Consider the following 20,887-nt stretch of genomic DNA (forward strand, 5'->3'; position numbering starts at 1 on the left):
TTACAATATCTGTATGAATTCTACTTTTACTATCATATGTAATTTACAGAATATCTGGCATATAGTTTATTCTTTTTTTTTTAATTGCATTTCATTTTATCACAACGTTTCATAGGCTCTGATGTTCTCCCTTTCTTCCCCTTCCTTTGCCCTCCCCCCATGGTGGATTGCTCCACCTTATTGCAGTATTACAGTTCTAATCTAGTCTTGTTTCTTTCAATGCAAGCATGTGCCTTGCATAGTATCCAGTATCTTATTGCCCAGCTGAATTCAACAGCTTCTTGGGGAGACCAACTCTGGTCTGGAGACATAGCTGGCAGATTATTGTTCTGACCAATTAAATGCCATAACATCAAATCAACAAGTTTCCAACATTATGGGGTTAATTAACATTGTACTGAGTGACTGATATGTTAGAGAATGTGAGTTCTTAACCGCATCCTGAGACTACTTCATTAATGTTTCAATTATAGTTTGTATACAACTGGCTTCTATCTACCTTAAATTGGCTATAGGATACCATTCAGCTATCTGATGTCTGTTTTCATTTTTTAGCAGTTTATTGTGTTGAAGCATAATTTTTACTGAACTTGGCAGATTTTAGGATAGTCTATACATTTAGCAAGGCATGTGACACCGGTTGAGGCACAGAACACTGTTAGGAGGGGTGTGAAGAGACATCCTCCACACCCTAGTTAGGAGTTGTTTATTTTCATGTCCTACCAAGTAAGGTACGTGTGAGTCCGTACTGATCGTTTTCTGTCTAATTCTAAGCTTTCCTTGTTGTTCTCTATTTTAATTAATTTTTTTTGTTGGTGGTGGTGCTTGTTTTGGGGGGCTCCAAGGCGACCCTGATGGTCACTGCAAAAGAGGGTGGAGATCCAGTACTGGAACTAAGCAAGGACTAAAAAAAGCTCCTCTCCCTGGTCTTGGTGGGAGTTTTTTGATCTTTTGTTTCTGTAGACCACTCAGGGGTCCTGGCTGTTGTTCCGGTGACATTGGGCTCTGTGATGAGGGATCTGGACTTCTTCTAACCCATGTGGGAGATTCAAACGGGAGCGGATGACCTCAGAGTACTCAGCCTCCAAAGGCACTCCAATTCCCCGTGGTCTCCTTGGCAATTGGGATGTAGTCCTTGGTGCCCATACTGATAGTCCTTGACGAGGATCCGGGAGTCTTCAGGGTGGGAACACAAGTCTCCTCTTGTCCACCTGCTCCACCCTAGAATCCTCTCTGCTCAGTGCATATGACCTCCTGTTAAGAGGTTGTCTATCCTGACATATAGTTAAGCTTTTCATTTATTTTATTTACTTGAAAGACAGAGTGAAGGAAAGAAAGGGAGAGAAACATAAGGAGCTCTTCCTTCTACTAGTTCACTTCTCATGGGTCCAGGAGCCTGCAAATCCATCCAGTCTCCCACGTGAGCAATAGCATCCTGAGGTCTTGAGTCATCCTACCTTCCAAAACGCAGAGAGCTGGATTGGAAGTGATTGGAACTGGTGCTCCAATATAGTGTGCTGGTGTAGCAGACAGTGGCTTAACCTGTGTGCCACAAAACCAATCCCAAATTATTCTTCAAATTTAGGTCTGAGATAGTTTATCAAGCATCCTAATTCTACTGATAATCTAACAGGGTAAGGAGTACTGATACTAAACTTTAAGCAAGACAAGCAAGACGGAGCTCACAATTGATTATGTATGCATTTACTACACATACACATACTTTTGTAAAGATGACATTATTACCACTTTATATCTTGGAACTTTTAAAACAATTTTACTTTTACAGTGTATCTTCTCACCTTCTCTAAACAAAATTTAGGAGAGGGGCCCGGCGGCTTGGTCTAGTGGCTAAAGTCCTCGCCTTGAATGTGCCGAGATCCCAAATGGGTACCAGTTCTAGTCCCAGCAGCTCCACTTCCCATCCAGCTCCCTGCTTGTGGCCTGGGAAAGCAGTCAAGGACGGCCCAAAGTCTTGGGGACTCTGCACCTGTGTGGGAGACCTGGAAGAGGTTCCTGGCTCCTGACTTCAGATCAGCATAGCACTAGCCATTATGGTCACTTGGGGAGTGAATCAGTGGACGGAAGATCTTCCTCCCTGTCTCTCCTCCTCTCTGTATATCTGACTTTGTAAAAATAAATAAATAAGTAAATCTTAAAAAAAAATAATTTAGGAGAGGCAAAGGAGCTACTATCATGAAACAAGATGTATTAGTCTTTCTCATAGTACAACATGCTCATTCCTATAAATTTCAGAAAGATGTTATCACCAATTTGTTTACTAGATAAATTTTTAAAATAAATCATCTTAGGAAACAAAGTGACAAACAGAATAGTAATATTACTAAAACTGTATAATTTATATAGCCATTTTTGGTTGCCCACTACAAACAGGCATATTTGGCATTCATTAAAGAAAACACAGTGAATTCCTATATCGTGTCATTAAAGACCCAACAATAAGCTGAGAAAAATAAGGCAGGATCCATCTTTGAGAAAATAACTGCAAACTCACAAAAAACTTATTTTAAAATCTTGGAGTTTCAATTTTTTAATAAAACATCTATAAAATTGCAAAACCGACACTTAAAGATGTTCAGATTAGTTGGCCTGGTGCTATTATCTTTTGCGTTCCTAGCTCTCCAACACAGATACTCCATGATATCAATGAGCTGGGCTAAAAACAAAATGCCACATTGATGTTCCTGAAAAGTAAACTCTCCATATACTGTGCTATTCTGAAGTTCCAAATTCTGAAAACTAGTAACAGCACCTGTCACAACACACACAGAGATGCATGGATATAATTACTGTGTTTTGGAGACAATGTACTTTTCTAGAACACAAACAGAGGTGACCGCTTCCAGTTTCATCACCTTCCTACAACTATATTCAGGTCTTCCCTGACAGGCCAAATTTCTGTCCCTATATGATGAAGTGGGCTGCATTGGGGACCACTGGCTCACACATGGCCTGGGTGACTGAGCAGTACAGCTTGGAACAAAGCGATTCCAAGAAGCAGCAGTCACAGCGACCACTGCAGTGTGCCGTTACTGCACAGTCTTGAGGCCAGAGTTCAGTCTTCTGTCAACTCAAATGTTTGTAAAACAGAGAAAATAGCTGAGTCAAATGAATGCAACCAGTGGTATAACTGGTCTGAACTCTAGCAGGCATCACTTCTTCTCCACAAAAAATGGACTTGAAGGGAAAACTCAGGGGATTCTCAGACTGTGGAACCAGCACACAACTGGCAATGGGGTTGGCAGGAATGGTTGTGATGTTGATGTGCCAGCAAATCACATCTGTGCGCTTTGGGAGAACAGATCTGCAGAAAATTGAAAGTTACTAGGGATCTTGTTCCCAAGTAAACTGTCACTCAATTGCCTTTATACTGTAAATGTTATTTAGCAATGATTCATCTTTCAAATATTAAAGCTGATAACATTTAGTTGAAAATTGAAGCCATTCGGGCCCGGCGCGGTGGCGCAAGTGGTTAAGTCCTCGCCTTGCACGCCCGGGATCCCATATGGGCGCCGGTTCTAATCCCGGCAGCCCCGCTTCCCTTCCAGCTCCCTGCCTGTGGCCTGGGAAAGCAGTCGAGGATGGCCCAAAGCTTTGGGACCCTGCACCTGCGTGGGAGACCCGGAAGAGGCTCCTGGCTTCGGATCGGCATAGTATCGGCCGTTGCGCTCACTTGGGGAGTGAATCATGGGACGGAAGATCTTCCTCTCTGTCTCTCCTCTCTGTATATCCCTCTTTCCAATAAAAAAAAAAAATAATAAATATAAATCTTTAAAAAAAAAAAAAAAGAAAGAAAATTGAAGCCGTTCAACTTTTTCACACTGTAACCATGGTAATCTTCTAAGAAATCAGGATCTTAGGAAGCTTATTTTGTTTTCAAAAGAAAGTTACAGCAAAGGATAAGAATCAACAGGTAAAACCTGTATGAAAGTTCAAAACCTTAAACTTTTAAGGAAACTAGTTAGAATTCTAACCATCTGAATAATTATTTTTCTATGTATGAAACACTGAACAGAGACACTGAAAACCAGGAAACTGGTTCAACCCATCTGGCACTTCCACTGCAATGTGTATGTGGAGATGTTCATGGAAGCTCATTAGAATGTTTAATAATAATACTTGCTTATTTTGCAGCTATATAGGAAACAAATAAGAAACTGTAAAGTACTACTTAGAACATTAAGAAAGCATCCAACTGAGAGAGACAGGCTTAGCCAAAGTTACAATTTCAGTGGCAGAATTTGATCAGACCTCAATTTGACTGGATATAAGGGCTCATCCATTATGCCATTTTTAGTTTTGGAGGAAAAAAAAAAATCAGTAAGACCTAGGTAGAATCTTCACCTCATAAAATAACATTGAAGGAGGATAAGTAGAGCATTTTAATTGAAAATTAATGAAGACATTAGTCAAAATTGCTTGCATCTCTAATTGCCATTCAACTTAGAGGTTGTCAAATAATCAGTCTATTAACTAGTTGCAAGTCTTTTACACTTTGATATTACAGTGTCCAAAGCAATCAATTTTTGTGTTATACACAGCATTAAATGTTGGCTTTATTCTTGAGACTCAACTATAACCATGAATACCATTACAACCATTATTTTTTACTTAAGCTTTCATTTATTAAAACCTTTAGCCAGACAAGCTGCTATAAACATGATAATAAATGACAAGATTACCAACTTGACATATTTTTCTTTGATAATTTTTCATTTAAAAATATATAAAAGATCTGTACAAGAACTTTACTAGGATATTATATAATACAGTATAATACATACAATGAAATACAAAAGTAATTCAACCTCTACATATGCTGTATACACGCCCACATATTTTCTTTTATATACTCATATCAAGTATTTTTAGTAATTTCTAAACAAGTACGATATCAAGTTGTTTTATGAAATTTGTTAGTGTTTTCCCAATTTTACAGAGAAAATTCTGATATAACTAGGATAAACTGTACATTGATATGACAAGAACATATCATGTGCTTTCTTTGGGTGGGAAGATACCATATAATACTGCCCAAATGCCCATCAAATAACCAAACTTCTGACATAATACTAATAAGCATTTATCACGTGCATTTGGAGGGTTAAACTGAACAATTGATATAATTTTGGATTTAACTAATGTTAACATAATGGGCCTCTTTTTAAGAGTATAACTGTATATCAAAGTACCTCAAGCAAAACCTTACATGACACAGGCAAAGTGTTCAAGAAATGTCCAAAATAGCAATTTGATACTTAACTGTTAAAATATTTCTGTGTTTATATAGAAACCACTCTCTTTATGGCGAGCAAATATTTAAAGGAAATCTAAAAGAGGGACATATACAATAGTAGCAATATAATTTAAAGTCACCCAAAGTATCTCTTCATGTCTTTAAACCAGTTACATAATTTTAAACTCACTAAAAACGTGAATATTCATCTTACAACTTAAAGAATCCAGCCAGTATTACCATTTTTGGTGACACAAAATTCCACATCAAATCACAACCTGACTTCTGAAGCAATCAAACAGGAACAAAAGTCTGAATTAAATTTTGAGCATATAAAAGTTTTAACTGTTATTCTGATAGGTAAGGAAATAGTTATTAAACAAATCACAAAGCTGATATTTAAACTATATTATTCAATTTACTTTTAAGCATTTGGAAGGCAGCAATCAAAAATCAGAGACAGCCAAGTGTTAAACTAAAATGTGAGTACACAGAAATTAGTTCATTAGTTTTATTAGTATGAAATATTTCACTAAATTAAATGGCATACAAATTTTTACTTGTAATTGAGCATAGCAAGAACATAGAGTACATCTACTGCTCAAAAAATGATCACAAAATGAACATGCCTGTGCAATTTCATTAAGTATTTCCAAAAACAGGCATTATCAGTTTCCCAGAAAAGTCCCTCTTACTCACTGGCAGTCATTAGATTCCTCATCAGAAGTTACCGCTATCCTGACATCCCAAACCAAATCTGTTCTTGCCTAATTTTCAATTTCATATAAATAAAATTGTATTTACCAGTTTCATTTTCTGTTGTAAGATTCACTTACAACATTATTGCTCTAAGGTATTCTATGTATCATAATTTGTCTATATCACTACTTAACAATAAATGAGTTGTTTCCACTTTCTGGGTCTTACAAATGTTACTATGCACATGCAAGTTTGTTCCAATTACCTGTACAAGTACTTTTATTGGATATTTATGTATCAAGTTAAAATTTCACCTATCCAACCATAGCAAATAATACTAAAACTAATACAAAGTATTATATCAAATTCAACTCTAGCAGTACTAGGTGCAAAATCTTCACATTCTTAATCCTGATTGGCAACTGGAATATTATTCATTTTATCTCCCTGTTTACCTATAAGATAGAGTGCCTTTTAATTTCTATTACTCATTCAATTACCATCTATTATGTCTATTCATGGACCTTGGCCATTTTTATACCAAATTATCTATCCTAATTTATTTTTAGTTCTTAGTTAATAAAGATTCAAATTCTGGCTACCATTTTACACTTAGTTAATAAAAAGTACTAATCACTCCGTTTATGACTGTGCTTTTTGTTTTCTGTTTATAATTTTCCCATTTGTATATAAGGATACCACAAAACTTCACAGAAAATAAAGTGAAAAATAAGCTTATTTTACTGCAAATAGAAATCCATACAGTATTTTCTTAATATTTGCATCTATTAACTTTTGAGGTATAACCATATTAGAACCACAAAGAAGTTCTACAAAGTCTTTTAGAACACTATTTTGTATATGTATGTAAATTTCTTAGATTTGTTTGCATGGGTAGCTTTTTCACATATATATGCACCTATCCTGCACCACATCTTAAAAACAAAGCAATTTTGTCTCAACAATCTAAAGTGTTCTAATATATGTGCTTCAGTTTCTGAATTCTCTTGCATCTCACTTGTATACTTGCTTATCCTCAAACCAATATTTAAATTAGATTTATTTTCTAAAATTGTTGTATCTAGTACAGTCTGTATTTTACCCTTCAAGATTGACTTAGCGGGCCCAGCGGTGTGGCCTAGTAGCTAAAGTCCTTGCCTTGAACGCCCCAGAATCCCATATGGGCGCCGGTTCTAATCCTGGCAGCTCCACTTCCCATCCAGCTCCCTGCTTATCGCCTGGGAAGTCAGTCGAGGACAGCCCAAAGCTTTGGGACCCTGCACCCGTGTGGGAGACCCGGAAGAAGTTCCTGGACCCTGGCTTTGGATCGGCATAGCATTGGACGTTGCGCTCACTTGGGGAGTGACTCATGGGACAGAAGATCTTCCTCTCTGTCTCTCCTCCTCTCATATATCTGACTTTCCAATAAATAAATCTTTAAAAAAAAATTCTAATTTTCCATGAAAAACTTATTTGTCTTCCGCTAACTTCACTCAGGAATCTGATTTGATGCATTTTAAAGTACAAAAATAAAATTTATAAAACTGCTTCAAAAATATTTTGAGTGTACTTCATAAATATTTATATAAAAATAAATAGAAGTTAGCCACTTGTTACTACTCATTCGAAGTAAAATGAATGGACCCAGTGCAATGGTTCAGTGACTTAATCCTGGTCTTGCATCTGCCGGGATCTCATATGGGTGCCAGTTCATGTCCCACCTGCTCTGCTTCCCATTCACCCCCCTGCCTGAGACCTAGGAAAGCAGTGGAGCATGACACAAAGTCTTGGAACCCTGCACCCATATGGGAAATCTGGAAGTCTCCTGACTCCTGGCTTTGGACTGGTTCAGCTCTGGCCATTGTGGCCACTTGGGGAGTGAACCAATGGATGGAAGATCTTTTTCTCTGTCTCTCTTCTCCAACAAAAATAAATACATCCTTAAAAAAATAATTTTTATACTGACCTTACTATGATTACTTTTTGCAGATAGGGATATGACTAAGACAGTTTTATATTTCTTCAGACTTTAACCCTTTCTTTTTCAGACTTATGCCCTAGTTATTAGTCTGATAATTAACATTTTTTATATTCCTGTGAATTCATACTGCCTGTTGATCCCACATAAGCCATGTCTGTTTTTCACTGGACTATTGTACAGCATACTGCAGTTTTCAAGTCACCATAAATCCTAGAAATGGGACCACAGAGATGCAGGGTGTTCTTTTACACAGCCAAGATTCCATGATCATACCTAAGATTTAATATTATCCAATGAGTTCAGCTCATATTTGAAGTTCTCTGAGAGTCTAGATGATCTCCATACCTTTTTTTACTTCAGGAGTTAATCAAGGATTTTCCATTAAACTTAATTATAAATGTTTGCCTTTTTTAATGTACATTATATCCTCAAACTTTTTTTAATGACTTGACACTCCCCATTAATGCCAATAAAGAGATACAGGTTGGTTTTAAAGTTTGTTAATTACAATTCACTTTCTCTAACAGTCAAATATTGAGATTTCTCTAATGTCCATTTTATGCATTTTTGCTGTCATCTTTGAATGTGTCAGAAGCTCTGCTCACTTCCCATCCTCTGTTGCATCCTGTTTCTCATTCTGGTACACAGCTCTAAGAGGTGTTCCACATTTAGGAATCACATCTTTGGGTTTTGTTTCAGTTTCGCAATCTTAGCTGTGTATGTCTCCACGGTACAGTCTCTGATGCAAAAGTTTTCTATTTCATATTTTTTCCAAATAGTTTCAGCACAGTGTTGTTCCAAAAATATCTTGTCTGACATTTTATAAGAAGTACATCTCTTTGAACTCTTTTGGAATCTAGAATTTTGAAGACAGTTGTTGCTCACAAATGTTCCTGAAAAATTTCATGCCATATCCCATTAAAAATAGGTAATCCTGGGTCCGGCGCGGTGGCGCAAGTGGTTAAGGTCCTCACCATGCACGCCCGGGATCCCATATGGGCGCCGGTTCTAATCCCGGCAGCCCCGCTTCCCTTCCAGCTCCCTGCCTGTGGCCCAGGAAAGCAGTCGAGGACGGGCAAAGCTTTGGGACCCTGCACCCGTCTGGGAGACCCGGAAGAGGCTCCTGGCTTCGGATTGGCATAGTATTGGCCTTTGCGCTCACTTGGGGAGTGAATCATCGGACGGAAGATCTTCCTCTCTGTCTCTCCTCTCTGTATATCCGCCTTTCCAATAAAAAATAATAAAAATAAATCTTAAAAAAAAAAAACAGGTAATCCTAAATGTGTACCCTTACTTCTACAGGAAGAATTGCCAGGTTCTTACATTTTTTGTGTTTCCTTTTCTAGTCATTGCTTTAGGAAGTGATTTCTCTCTGGTTGCTGATTCCTCATTTTTAAAATTTTAAATTCAGATGTACCTAATAACTCACAAAAAAGTGGACCTGCCTAAACCACACTTCGCAAGTCAATTATGTTTAATCCTATGTTTTGATTCATACAATTCTTAGAAGCAAAATTACTAAAGTAAGATGCTAAAGATAGGAGAATCAAGATGGCGGAATAGGGTAAGGACACGTTTAATCGGACAGAGAAACATTCAATCAGGATGGAGCAGAGAGGACATATTTCAGGAAATAGGAAAGGACAGAACAACAGCAGAGGGGTACCTGGAGACTGATAGACACAGGAAAGCAGCGGGCACAGCAGTGTCGTGCTGCAGTGAATGATGCTCCAGCACGGCGATCCGAACTCCAACAGCAGACAGAACTCCAACAGCAACCAGGTGGGAAGGGACATTCACTGGGAGCATGGGAGGTAAATCCAGACAAAGTGCTGTCAGTCCTGCTGGTCCGTTTGATTTAACCAGGAGCAGAGACAGAGCAGCAAATCACAGGCAGTGTGAGAACAGAGTGAATTTCATAGCCCAGTCAGCCCCCTAGAGCTGAATTGGGCGCCATTTTGCGTAAAGAGGAAAGAGCAAGGGAAAGGACTGAGCATGCTGTGAGCAGGGAGTGAGCTCATTTCTGACTCGGAGAACTGCAACGACGTGGCATTCTACAGGTTCCATCCGGGACATGACTGGGTAGCCCTCGGATCTGACGGCAAGCAGATCAAGAACTGTTGTGGTAGCATGTCAGGCGCCATTTTGCACACTGTGACAACAGCTTTGGGACTGCAGGGGACAACAGAGAACTGCCGCATGTGCTGAGCTCGCGAGGCTTGCTGAGGTTCCACAGGAAAATAATATCGACTGTTACATTGTAGGGGTCAAATTAGGTCAATCTAGGTCCATGGGGCACCCAGACTTAACGTGCAACAGGTTTCGACAAGATCAGTGCCACCAACAACCTAACTAGATAGGATACCTGGTGTCTCTCTAATCCTGGAACCCACTTCAACCAGAAGAGGGAGAAAGGTTGCAGAGACAACAGTGCAGCCTCAGCACGGTATCACAGGAAAAGGAGAGTGTTGAGCCAAGAGCTGGGGCTGTGGAGAACACGGTGGATATCTGACATAAGAACCCAGACCTGGAACTTGCTGGAGGTTGTCACACAAGTGGCTGCAAGCAAAGAGTTGTGTACCAACTGCAATAAGTAAAATTGAACTGTAGACATGTGGGTGACACAGCTTAAAAACCTACCCCAAGGAGAAGACTCTGCTAACCAGAAGTACAATGACCAAGAGCAAAAGAAGAAACAAAGGCACAATGAATATTACTGAAAACTCCCCTGCAAAGGAGAAAAACCCTTTGCCAACCTCAGAGTTAACTGAGGAAGACATCGAGAAAATGGGGGACACAGAATCCATAAGACTGATTTTGAAGATTCTGGTCAAAAATGAGAAGCTCATGCAAGAGTTCAAAGAATTTAAGGAAGCAGTAAAGCAAATCAAGGCTGGTATATCAGAAATTAAGAACACAGTAGATCAAATTACAAGTACAGTGGAGAGTCTCCAAAATAGAATGAAGCAAGCAGAGGAAAAAATCTCAGAATTGGCAGATATCTCCTGTCACCAGGGAGAAGCAAACAAAAAGCTGGAAGCAGAGCTGGATCAGGCCAAAAAAAGTATTCAAGAATTGAAAGACACTATTAAGAGGCCAAATATAAGAGTTATGGGAGTCCCAGAAGGTGCAGAAAGAAAATCTGGTTTTACAATATATTTAATGAAATAATAAGGGAAAATTTCCCTAATATAGAGAAAGAATTTGGGAAACAGGATCCAGGAGGGACACAGAACTCCCAACAGGCTTGATCAAAAGCAATATTCACCAAGACATATGATTATCAAATTCTCTTCAATTGAACATAAAGTAAAGATCCTGAAATGTGCACGTGAAAAACATCAATTGACATATAAAGGAATGCCAATTAAGCTCACAGGACATCTCTCACAGGAAACTCTACAGGCAAGAAGAGAATGGAGGGACATACTCCAGATTCTAAAAGAAAAAAATTGTCAGCCTAGGATAACATACCCTGCAAAGCTTTCTTTCATCTTTGAAAATGAAATAAAATTCTTCCAGAGTAAAGAAAAGCTCAAAGAATTTGCCTCTTCCAAACCTGCCCTACAAAGGATACTGAAAGATGTTCTCTTGACAGAGAAGAGGAATAGCACCTACCAAAATCAAAGGCAAATAGGAAGAACATCCCAGTAAAATGACAACAGAAGACTAAACCAATGAACAACCCATTGCTAAAATGACAGGACCAAAGTACCACCTATGTATATTTAACTCTGAATGTAAATGGCTTAAGCTCAATCAAACATCATAGATTAATAGACTGGATTAAAAAAACAAAACCCATCTGTTTATTGTCGGGAGGAGACACATTCCAACAAAGATTAGCGGAAACTATATCACATGGGTTTTGATATTTTCTGTTGGTTTCATCTCTTCAAAACATTTTCTTCTGATTAAATCATTCAATCACTCATAGATCATGCAGGGGCATCATTTTCTTCAAGAAGGTTCTTGATTTTCATTTCTGCAGCTACAGATTAGACACTTAATAGCATGTTGCTTAACTTCTTGGTGTTGTTAATTTCTTTTATCTCTCTGATGTTGATTTTGTTTTGTGGCTCTTCATTTAAGGGAAGGTATAGTAGTTGTGTAATGAAGACTGTCATATCTAGTAACATGTCATTTAACTTCATGGCATTGTAAATTTCTATTTTTCTTTCTATTGTTGATTTTGTATCATGACTTTTCATTTAAGGGAATCTACAGTAGTTATGTAATGGAGACTAACAACCAGATGTGAGGATGCAGTGTGGGATGCATTTCTGTTTCTAAAGATGGACTTACAGTGAAACTGTTTATATTATATTTTGACAATAGGATTTTGGACTCTCTGCCATTGTCCATGCCCGCAATGATGAATATATGACTGAGTATGAAGAACTATATGTTAGTAATGATATAAAGAAACTGGGAGGGGGGCGAACTGGGGAGGGGATAAGGGAATATGGAACTATATCATAAAATGATAGCAATAATAATAAAATGTGAAAAAAAAGATGCTAAAGATAACAGAATCCAACTAAATCAGGGGTTACAAAATAGAAAAGTACTTTATGTGGCAAAATAATTTGATCACTATCAGAAACTAGCTAAATCTTGGCTGATTCTTGATCCAGACTAGAGTAATATCATGAGATCATCATGCTCTAGATAGAGCTTCAAACATCCTGTTCTTGTCCTGGCAGAGAATATCTGTTACAGAGCTGATTAGGGAATTATAGGGCTCTTCTACTTATGCACCTAGAATGCTTGACCCTGATCCTACCATCTGTCTACTCTGTGAAAATGTTACTGGCCTCTTGAAATCATGATTTAAAACATTCTCTCATGTGGACTAGATCAGAGAAAAGCCAGGCTGGGCTGATTATTCCTACTGTGCAAACAAAATTAGAGTGGGTGAGGGTTATTAGGGCTTAGCTGCAGCAACAGCTGGCAGAAGATAGTACTGGGGGCTAATTCTGTCAAGTCAGACCACAGAACCACCTGGATAATGCATAATCCGGGAGTGAGAGACATGGGTGGGAAATAGTGGGCTCCTACCTCGTGGGTTACCACTCCCACAGGAGGGCACAGAAACTAGGACGGGGGCTGGGGTGGTTAGACAGAGAGGCACTCAACAACACCCGGGAGGGCTTGATTGTTGAGCTGGTTAGATGGATCTAAGCTTCGATGCTAATTGACATGTACAAGAGCCAAATGGGATGTGGGACAGACTGGACTGGTCTGTTACACATACTGGCAAACCAGGGTAGGGGGCAAGCCTGGTGGGGGTTATTGCGGGTCGCTCCAACTAGGCTGCAGCTCCCACTGGTTTATGCGAGGGCTGAATATGTGCTGGGCAGAACCAGGCTAGACTGCAGCACTCATTGATTCCAGTGAAGTAAGGGCTGAAAACAGAACCAACCCAGCAATTGCAACCACCAGCTGATTGGAGCAATGGACTGTGCCAGGCCCTGTACTTGCTAGTACATTAAAGATTCTAGTCTGGGAACACCTCAGACAAAATTTCTTTGGGGATCTTCCCAGTCAAAATGCTGGACTCAGAACCCTAACCATGAAAAGAGAGAAGACAGAACAGGTCAATCAACCACCTCAGCTATATGTTGGCAGCGAAACACTGAGCAAACAGAGATGTTATGATGGACAATGTCAATTAGTGGATTCTTAAACGACCTCATAATGTTTGGAGAGGCGAGACTGGTAGCAATTCATTACTGGTGAACTATCAAAACCACCTGAGCAAGTATCTCAGAGCATGCTCCACATCTGGGACTTGCGGTGGATGGGAAACTGGGTGGTGCTTCTCCCTTAACATCCCCATTTACCTCAGATACATGTAGGAAACAATATGGAAATAATAGTCTTACCCACTTCCCTGTTGCCCTTGAACCTTTTTACCCAAATTAACTATGTAAAGATTGTCAAAATAAAAAAAAAGAAAAAAATATAAAAAAAGATTTAAAACATTCATTCTGACTGCCACTGTGAATTTTCGCCATTTTATTTTTTAAAATGGTTTTAAGCACATAAAGTGTCTCAACAAAGCTTTACTGTTACATAGAATACAAGTTAGTCCATCCATGTTTATTCCTTCAAAAACCTGTCCTACTTTATAATTAAAATTTTCTTGCAGGGAAAATCAAATTGTAAAAACATGAAAGAATATGTCAGGTGTAAACAGTGGTTATGGGAATAAATCAGTAAAAATTTACATAAAAGGGAAAAGCTGCCACTTCTAAGACACCATCAGGACTGTAAGTAAAGTTGATAGCAGACATTTCACTGACTTCTCAATACTTCATTGGTTTACTGAAAAAGCTATTATATTCTTTACAGTACACAAGAATACAAAGATACAATATTCTCTGCATCATCACGGCATTCAAGGTCTATCAGTGAGAAGAAAGTAAACAATTATCAAACAATGGGAAAAAGATCCTAAAACTTATGTAACATGTGATAATCTAATAGAGCAAAGTCTACTGAGATCAGAAAGGAATCACAGAACATAAGAGAAAACTCTTAAGCCATGTAGTCAGAGATCAAATGTACTTTACAAGCTGAACATCAAGGACAGTTACTTTAACACATAAGGAAAAGACCTCCAGATATATGCAAAGAGAAACATTACACTACTTATGTAATACTACCATATACATGGTCTTAAACAAGTGCCAAATACTTTGTTATATTCAAATGAAATGGAGTTATTTTTTATTCTCTTGCCTTACCTGTTTAATTCAATTAAAACAAAACTGTGCTAAAAGACAAACCACGGGGTAGGCATTTTGCCCACATACTGTATCAGTGTATGGTTCAAGTTATGGCTTATATTCTTCCAATTCAACTTCCTGTTAATATACATCCTAAGAAGCAGAACATGATGGCTCAGGTATCAGGGTTCCCTGCAACATCCATGACAGACCCAGGTGGAGTTCAGGTTACTGACTGTAGCCTGATTCAGCCCATAGGTACTGGACATTTGGGGAATAAACTAGTGGATGGAAGATCTCCATTCTAAATTCACAGGATTTGACTATGGGAAAGCAAGTGATGTTAATATTACCTGATTACTATTTTAAGGATACTGTTCTTCAAATATAATCAATTGAAGAGACTGAGAGTGTAAGGTGGAAATGGAGCAGTGTAAGTGCATCTTAAGTACTGCCACTCTCCTTGTATTAGACAGACATCTGTAATAAGAAGACTGAGCTACACATCTTTTAAGTTTCATTAGTGATACATTATTTTAATTTATCTTATACTTAATTCAGTCAAGGTAGTGGTTTTCAAATCCTAACACCCTATAAATCATGTTTGATTGAATTATATTTGTTAGTTTGCTTCTGCCTTCTCCCCAACTACTCTAGTATATCCTAAGCTCATAGAATAGTTGCCTGGAAATGTTTTTCACTATATAGTACGTAGTTTAAAGAATTTATTTTTGAATTTTGCTAGTTCTTAAAAAGAAAATCAACTATACCTATTTGTTTTGCAGCATGTAATATATCTTTTAAGTCTTCATTGATGCTTCGCATTTTACTTTTCTCCAGTCTTTCATTCAAAAATTCTATTATCTTCTTCCATGTCAGGCCACAATCTAAAACTTGCTCATGAAGTTTGGCTCTCTTCACCTGAAAAACAGCATAATGTATAGAAGTAATGGTTCCAATTTTTCTCAGATCCATAGTGACCACATATATTTTGAAGCACATAATACAACTTGACACTACCCTCAAATATATATATAAACATATATGTACATAATTCATATCCAAATTGATGCTTTCAGAAGGAACTTACTCAAATGTGACTTCACAGATTATTTGTTTTAAGTTAGTTAAGAAAACATTTTTTACATTTTTAATTAATACATCCAGTATAAAATCATTTTCATACATCAAAGAAGTTCAACATCTACAAGAGAATGACAACTGAACATATCCCACATTTTTTCATTTCTCAAATTGCTATTTTACCAGTTTAGACAATATGTGTTTAAATGCTTTTTATCAAAAAGCATTTAAAGAAAATCAGATTCTCATGAACACTTAATATTTCAAGTAAGCACTGCTGTTCTAAACATGATTCCTGGATAGGTTAAGCATTGAGAAGATTCTCTTCTTCTTTCACTATTTTCTTGACACAACAAAAAGTGTACTCACTCTGAAGAACTGATCACAAAAAAATAATAAAAATCGTGTGTCACTGGCTTTGATCCCCGCATAAAAATCATGAAGCTTTCAAGCCAAAGAAAGTAGCAGGTCAAATAGAAACTATAAACTTAAACCTGGCACTGCTGATACCGCAAAATCCACTACTGTTGTACCTCAGTTTGCTAATTTAGGCTGGGACTAGTCAATCTAAGAGTGGCAAAATTGGGCATTTTTCAGGAGAGAGGCAGACATGAAATATTTGCCACAAATTGAATGAAGCTGTTATAACAGATCTAAGGTACTTACAGGTTCACCTTAGTTTTCTATTTCTTTTCATGTTGAGCATTTTGTAACATAAAACTTACAGTAAAATGAGACTCATTATGAGTATATACCATTTCCCTTTCTCAGAAAAGTTTGAGAAGGCCTTCCAAAGGAGCCTACATTTAGAAGCTGTTTGTTACACTAGCATTTCATACAGAGTGCCAGTTCAAATCATGAGTCCAGCTGCTCCACTTCTGATGTTGCCCTTTGCTAATGTAACTGGGAGCCAATGGGTGACAAGTACCTGAGTCCTTGTCAACCACATGGAGACCCAGTTGAAGCTCCCAGCCCCTGGCTTCAGCTTTGTTCAGCACCAACAGCTGTGGTTATTTTGGGGATTAAGCCAGCAGATGGAAGGTGACTTTTTGTCTTTCTTTCTCCCTCCCTCATTCCCTCATCATGTCTATCACTCTGTCTTTCAAATAAAGCAATAAATCTTCGAAAACTAAGCCTATAGGAATACATGAAATGGTACGAATAAGCATGTACTCTTATACACAAATTTTAAATGTTCTTTAACCTGTTTTCTCAACACAGGAAAAAGAAAAAAAAGAACCTTGAGGACAGAAACAACTTTAAGACTGGAACACTAGGGTCAGTGTTGTACAAGTTACACTGCTGCCTACAATGAAATCATACCATACTGCAGTATCATCTAGTTTTATTTGGGCAGGTTCTGATACAGCTCCCTGTTAATGTGTCTGAGCAAGTAGCAGAAGATGGCCCAAATACTTGGGCCTCTGCCATCAATGCAGAAAACCCAGAAACTTGGGACTCCTAAGCTTTAGCCTGGACGAGCCCTATCTGTTCTAGAATTTTAGAAGGGAATCAAAGAATGGAAAAATCAATCTCCCTATTATCTCCTTCTCTCCATGTCCCATGTCCTTTCTCCTTTAATTCTGCCTTTCAAATAAATATAATCTTAAGAGAAAAAAAAAAAGACCGCAACATTATATAAAATGTATCCTATACTAATTGCTGTGGAAATGTAAAATTTCAAACTGTAAAGATGAACTGTTTTGTGTCTCACAAAATTCCTTATCATTATCTACCTAAAGATTGCCAAAAATCTACTCCTAAAAATCAATCTTTAAATGGAGCAATTATTGTGAAAAACCACTTATGCACTTCCAGCAATAAAATTCTATTCTACTAAGAAAGAATTTTATTATTCTCCAATAGAATCAAGTAAGGAGTTAGAAATTTAAGACTGCTTTTTATTTTCTTAAGGCAGCCAAGGGCCAATTCCTTTATAAACTATATTACATGAGCTTGCTTCTTCCTAAGCATAGTTCATTAAGCTTCAAGTCTTCAAGTTCTCAACAATATTGCTGAGTTTCATTGACCTTTACCCAGTGAAAATAATCATCCTTGAGCTGGTACTGTGGTGCAGTGAGTTAAGGTGCCACCTGCAATGCTGGTGTCCCAATTTAGAGACCAGCTGGTTTGCTTCTAGCTTCTCTGCCACCTATCCAGCTCTCGGCAAATGGACCTAGAAAAACAGCAGAAAGTAGCCCAGGTATTTGGTCACCTGCCACCAACAGGGAAGACCTGAAGGGAATGCCAGGCTTCTGGCTTACACCTCGCCCACTAGGATATTTTGGGCCTATTTGGGGAGTGAATGAGCAGACAGACGGTCTCTCTTCTTTACTCCACCTTTCAATTAAAAATAATCTTAGAAAAAAGTCAATCATCCTTTAAGTATTTAAATGTGCCCAAAAGTTTCTTCTTTAATATTAAATCCGTTAATACTTCCATTTTTAGCAACATTCTGTAACTTAAAAGATGCAAAATTCCAAAGTGTCCAAAAACAATAAAAATGTAAGTATGATAATAAATTTTGTTCTTCCTGTGACTCTTGAAATACTGGATGCATACATAAGTAATGCCAAATCCCATGCAGGATCAAACTATAGTAAACTGAATATCAAAAATAAATAAATACATCACTGTGACAGCAATATCCTCACCTTTGCTAACTTTTCATAAGCCAGGAAGTGAATCGTGTCCCCTCAAAATTGACATACTGTGGACATCACTTTAGCACAGCAAGTTAAACTACCAAATGCAGCACTGGCATCACACATGTGTGCCAGTCTGAGACCTGATCCACTTCTGATCCAGCTCCCTGCTAATTCACCTGGGAAATCAGTGGAAGATGGCCCAAGTGCTTGAATTTCTGCATCTAATGTGAGAGACATGGGTGAAGCACTAGGCTTCAGCTTGTTCCAGCACTGGTGTCTGAGGCCATTTGGGGATGAACCAGCACATGGAAAAATCTTTTGCTATCTCTCCCCTTTTCTATGTAACTTTGCCTTTTAAATAAATCAATAAGTCATTTTATTAAAACTCCTAGCCTTAGTATCTCAGAATGTAACAGCATTTGAGACAGAACATTCAAAAACAATGATTAAGCTTTTAAGATGAAAGAAAAAGAGAGACAGACAGAAAGGGAAAGAAGAATGAGAAAGGAAGGAAGGGAGGGGAGGAGGAAGGGAAAAAGGAAGGGAGGGAGAGAGAAAGGGATGAAGAGAGGAAGGGGAGGGAAGGGGAAGGAAGGGGAGGGGAGGGGAGGGGAGGGGAGGGGAGGAGAGGGGAGGGGAGGGAAGGGAAGGGAAGGGAAGGGAAGGGAAGGGAAGGGAAGGGAAGGGAAGGGAAGGAAAAAGGGAAAGGAAAAAGGGAAAGGAAAAAGGGAAAGGAAAAGGAAAAGGAAAAGAAAAGAAAAGAAAAGTCCACCTGCCCACCCATTCAGTGTAGACCTTAATTCCCTTAAGGTGGTATCCATTGAAGGAAAAATCTGGACAAAGAGATGTACTCATACAGATGGATGTACTCTCTGAAGCCAAGGAACGAAGCTTAGGAAGAAACAAGCCTGACAAGACTTTAAACTTGGACTTCTAGCTCCAGAACTGTGCAAAAGCAAATTTATGTTGTTTAAACCACGCAATCTGTGATATTTTATGTTATTTTATGCAAATAGACTAAATGTCAAGACCATTTTTAGGAATACATCCTTTAAATATTTTATTGATAACTATATAAAGAATATCCTGACAGTTTGTCATATACACACTTGTACATTTGTACAATTATAAATTTGTAAATATATGTTTATACCTTTCTAAGACTTCAGAAATTCTTTGTTCAACCTTCTACCTGATTTGTGGTTTAGAAAATGAATCTATGTAGAACTTCCTTCAATTTAGCTATATGTACAGGAAGAGTAACAATAGTACTTTTTATGGGAATAAATTATATGTGAATACCTGTCTACATGATAATTACTACTAAACCAGGTTTACTGATTACAATAAACATCAAAACAGTGTCTGATGTACATGGAATGCTTCTTGTTGGAATTAGAACTGTGATATATTAGTCATAAAGGAGCTTCAAAAATGACAGTTTTGCAAGTCTTAAATATCTCTCCCACCAATTAGGAGACAAATTACTGTGCTCAACAGATTGTTTTAATTTTGATTTTTAGGTATAAATACTGTTTCTGTTCAATCAATAAAACTGCTATAAGGATTTAAAAGCTTTTTTTTTTTTTAATTTATTTTATTTTTATCGGAAAGGTGGATATACAGAAAGGAGAGACAGAGAGGAAGATCTTCCATCCGATGAGTCACTCCCCAAGCAGCCGCAACGGCTGGAGCTGAGCCAATCTGGAGCCAGGAGCCCCTTCTGGGCCTCTGAAGCCGGTGCAGGGTCCCAAAGCCTTGGGCCATCCTCGGTTGCTTTCCTGGGCCACAGGCAGGGAGCTGGACGGGAAGCGAAGCTGCTGGGATTAGAATTAGCAACCATATGGGGTCCCGGGCGTGCAAGGTGAGGACCTTAACCACTATACCATCATGCTGGACCCAAGGATTTAAAACCTTATACGTTTCAGAGTTAAGGTACCAAATTACATAACAAAAATCACCATGGCAGATCCTTAAAGGGAAGAAAAGTTAACAAAAGATTTATTATCATCCTTCTTTATATTGTCACTGACATTTCAGTTGCAGGTGCATAACAAAAGTATTCCAACAGGAAACATCAGTATAACAGTTTCCTTCTTGATCACACACCAAACAAGAATAAATTTCCATTTTAAGGACTCAGAACAGAGAATAGGAATGTCAAATATGTGCCTATACTATATATTGATAATAGCTTTCATGTAAAAAACTTACCTTTAAGTCAGCCACTTCTTCATTATAATTATCTTGCTTGGTGACATTTGAAAAGGAGCGCAAGGCTCCTGTAAGACGAGGTAAGGCCATCTATTATTCAATCAGTGATCCATACAATCAGAAAGGCTGAAACAAACAAAACAAAACAAAAAAATGTATGTGTTCAGAGAAAGGAAATGTAATCAAATCTAATAAACTGACCTGTGAAAAAAAAGAAAAAGCAACTAGTTTAACAAAAAACAATCCCTACCAACTGAAAATCTCTCCTGAT

General features: G+C 38.0%; 1 protein-coding gene across 1 annotated transcript in view; it reads right to left on the reverse strand.

The window, feature by feature from the left end:
* The window catches only part of ASCC3 (activating signal cointegrator 1 complex subunit 3), a 294,902-nt gene that overhangs the window by 261,950 nt on the left and 12,065 nt on the right, over positions 1–20,887 (reverse strand). The window contains exons 2-3 of the mRNA XM_040983825.1: positions 20,617–20,742; positions 15,442–15,592 (exon numbers count right to left, since the gene is read on the reverse strand). Coding sequence (XP_040839759.1) covers positions 15,442–15,592; positions 20,617–20,706 — 241 coding nt within the window. The 5' untranslated portion in view covers positions 20,707–20,742. The remainder of the gene's footprint in view (positions 1–15,441; positions 15,593–20,616; positions 20,743–20,887) is intronic.

This window comes from Ochotona curzoniae, unplaced genomic scaffold (assembly GCF_017591425.1).
Source record: "Ochotona curzoniae isolate NIBS_2020 unplaced genomic scaffold, NIBS_Ocur_1.0 contig_3819, whole genome shotgun sequence".
Lineage (NCBI taxonomy): Eukaryota > Metazoa > Chordata > Mammalia > Lagomorpha > Ochotonidae > Ochotona > Ochotona curzoniae.